The sequence below is a fragment of the Seriola lalandi genome, unplaced genomic scaffold (assembly GCF_002814215.2).
Source record: "Seriola lalandi dorsalis isolate HSWRI2012SDOR001 ecotype SW California unplaced genomic scaffold, Sedor1 jcf7180002054035, whole genome shotgun sequence".
NCBI lineage: Eukaryota > Metazoa > Chordata > Actinopteri > Carangiformes > Carangidae > Seriola > Seriola lalandi.
Genome location: NW_019524588.1, coordinates 541 through 2,730, shown reverse-complemented (window position 1 = coordinate 2,730; position 2,190 = coordinate 541). Strand labels below are relative to the sequence as shown.

At 44.1% G+C, this 2,190-nt stretch overlaps 1 protein-coding gene across 1 annotated transcript in view; it reads right to left on the bottom strand.

Moving 5' to 3' along the window:
* The window catches only part of LOC111652544 (uncharacterized), a 16,616-nt gene that overhangs the window by 13,892 nt on the left and 534 nt on the right, over positions 1-2,190 (bottom strand). The window contains exons 3-7 of the mRNA XM_087173065.1: positions 2,040-2,187; positions 1,194-1,277; positions 975-1,058; positions 748-864; positions 440-661 (exon numbers count right to left, since the gene is read on the bottom strand). Of these exons, the coding sequence (XP_087029191.1) occupies positions 440-661; positions 748-864; positions 975-1,058; positions 1,194-1,277; positions 2,040-2,187 (655 nt within the window). The remainder of the gene's footprint in view (positions 1-439; positions 662-747; positions 865-974; positions 1,059-1,193; positions 1,278-2,039; positions 2,188-2,190) is intronic.

The following is a 2,190-nucleotide window of genomic DNA, read 5'->3' as shown; positions in this document are numbered from 1 at the left end:
CTGCCACAGACCGTCCAGGAGCTCACTGATGCCCTGATACAGATCTGGGAGGAGATCCCTCAGGACACCATCCGCCGACTCATCAGGAGCATGACCAGACGTTGTCGGGAGTGTACACAGGCACGTGGGGGCCAAACACACTACTGAGTCACATTATGAGTTGCCGTGATGAAAGTCACACAAGTTGGATCAGCCTGTGATTTCAATTTTTTACTTTGATTCTGGGTGTGATTGTGAATCCAGCCCTCAGTGGGGTGATCATTTTGGTCTCCTTCGACCGTTATTACATCATTTTGTTCTTAACAAATTATACAATGTACATCAGTAAAGATTTTCAACTTAAATAATTCGTTCATCAAGATCCAAAGTGTGATTGAAGTGTTCCCTTAATTTTATTGAGCAGTGTACATTGTGCTGAGTGACATACCTCAGTCTGTACCATCTCCATCCTGTCCTCCAGCTCTGCTCTGAGCTGCTGCTTCTCCTGTCTCAGTCCCTCCAGTGTCTCCTGCAGCTGATCTCTCTCCTCACTGAGAGACGTCACTCTGCACAGCAGCTTCTCCATCTCCTCTGAGGAGCTCTGAGTGCTGTTCTCCTTCTCAGACAACAGATTATCTCTCTGTGCTTGAACCTTCTCAAGCTCCTCCATTAGAGTCTTTGTCTGTTTTAATGGAAGCACACCCATGTAAGAACACCAACAATAGAGGATCTGTTTTAAAAATATCTCTCCTTAACCTTTGAGCTCACCTGCTGCTGTGAGTCAGATTCCTTCTGCTCACACAGTTTCACCAGATCTGAGTTCTTTTGCTTCTGCTGTTGCAGGTCCTCTTCAAGAGAATGTAGACGACACTGAGTCTCTGCAGACTGAGAATAAGAGAACGTTTGGAAACTTTGAAAAAGATCAAAGGGGCCACAGTACTTCTGAAAAGGATGTCCATGTGCAGCTTTAGTGAAATATGCTGGAAGGAACAAACCTCTTGTTCTAGCCGAGCTTGGCTCTCTTGGCTTTGTCTCTCCAGGTCAAGGTTTCTTTGGTTCTGCTCTTGTAGAGCTGCGGCCTAAAATTAAAGAGACGCTTAAACAGTTGCATTCGCCCATATAAGATGGAAGCTCTTTAACATCGCTGACATTGTGGTCACACTGTGACGCCAAAACATTAGATCTCAGTTTGACCAAAAACAGCTTCCCCTCACCATCTCCTTATTTTGCTGCAGATCACTTTCCAACTGGCTCTTCTGCTCACTGGCGACCTGGAGAGAAGCCTGCAGTTGCTCCACCTGTGGAGGGAAATGGTCAAACTCCAGAATTAAAATATTTCCAACCAAGGGTCAGAGCTTTGAAGGATCCCATCAACAAATCCCATGAAATGACCCAAATAAACGATGTGAGTCCATCTGTGAAAATGGTCCGACTTCCCTGTTCTTTCTGCGGCTCTCAGCTGAGCCCATTTGTTCCTCCTGATGACCTGTATCTTTAGACACAGCTCACAGATATATATAGTTCCATTTTTCAAAAAGCAATTTATTTTCTAAAAGCAGCTGGCAACCATGGCCTTTACCAAATGTGACTCAAACAGCAGGAAACAGTGCATTCATGGGGACTATTTTCAGTGGTGGATGAGTCTGTATTTGGGGCAGCATGATGATCCATGTAGGACTGAATCAAAGTGAACTACAGTGAGTAATTGTTTGGTTTTAATAGCTTTTGAACAACAGTGGAGCTCCATGGCTCAAAGGAATAAGATACATCAGGCTGTGGACATACAAACACTTCTTGTTTGTGGGACACATTCAGTGTTGTTTCTAGTCTTTTGTGGGATTTGTTGACAATAAGGAGGAAGTAAAGTCAATTTTTATTTATATAGCCAAATATCACAAATTTGCTTCTAAGGCCTTAACAATCTTTACAGCTTTAAGACCCCACCTGTCCTTAAACCCTCAAGTCAGACAAGGAAAATAATCACTTTCCTTTTCTCAGCAGATTGAGATTCAATAGATATGAAAAAAAATAAGTCACCTATAAAAACAATGTTAACATACCATCTCCATCCTGTCCTCCAGCTCTGCTCTGAGCTGCTGCGTCTCCTGTCTCAGTCCCTCCAGTGTCTCCTGCAGCTGATCTCTCTCCTCACTGAGAGACGTCACTCTGCACAGCAGCTTCTCCATCTCCTCTGAGGAGCTCTGAGTGCTG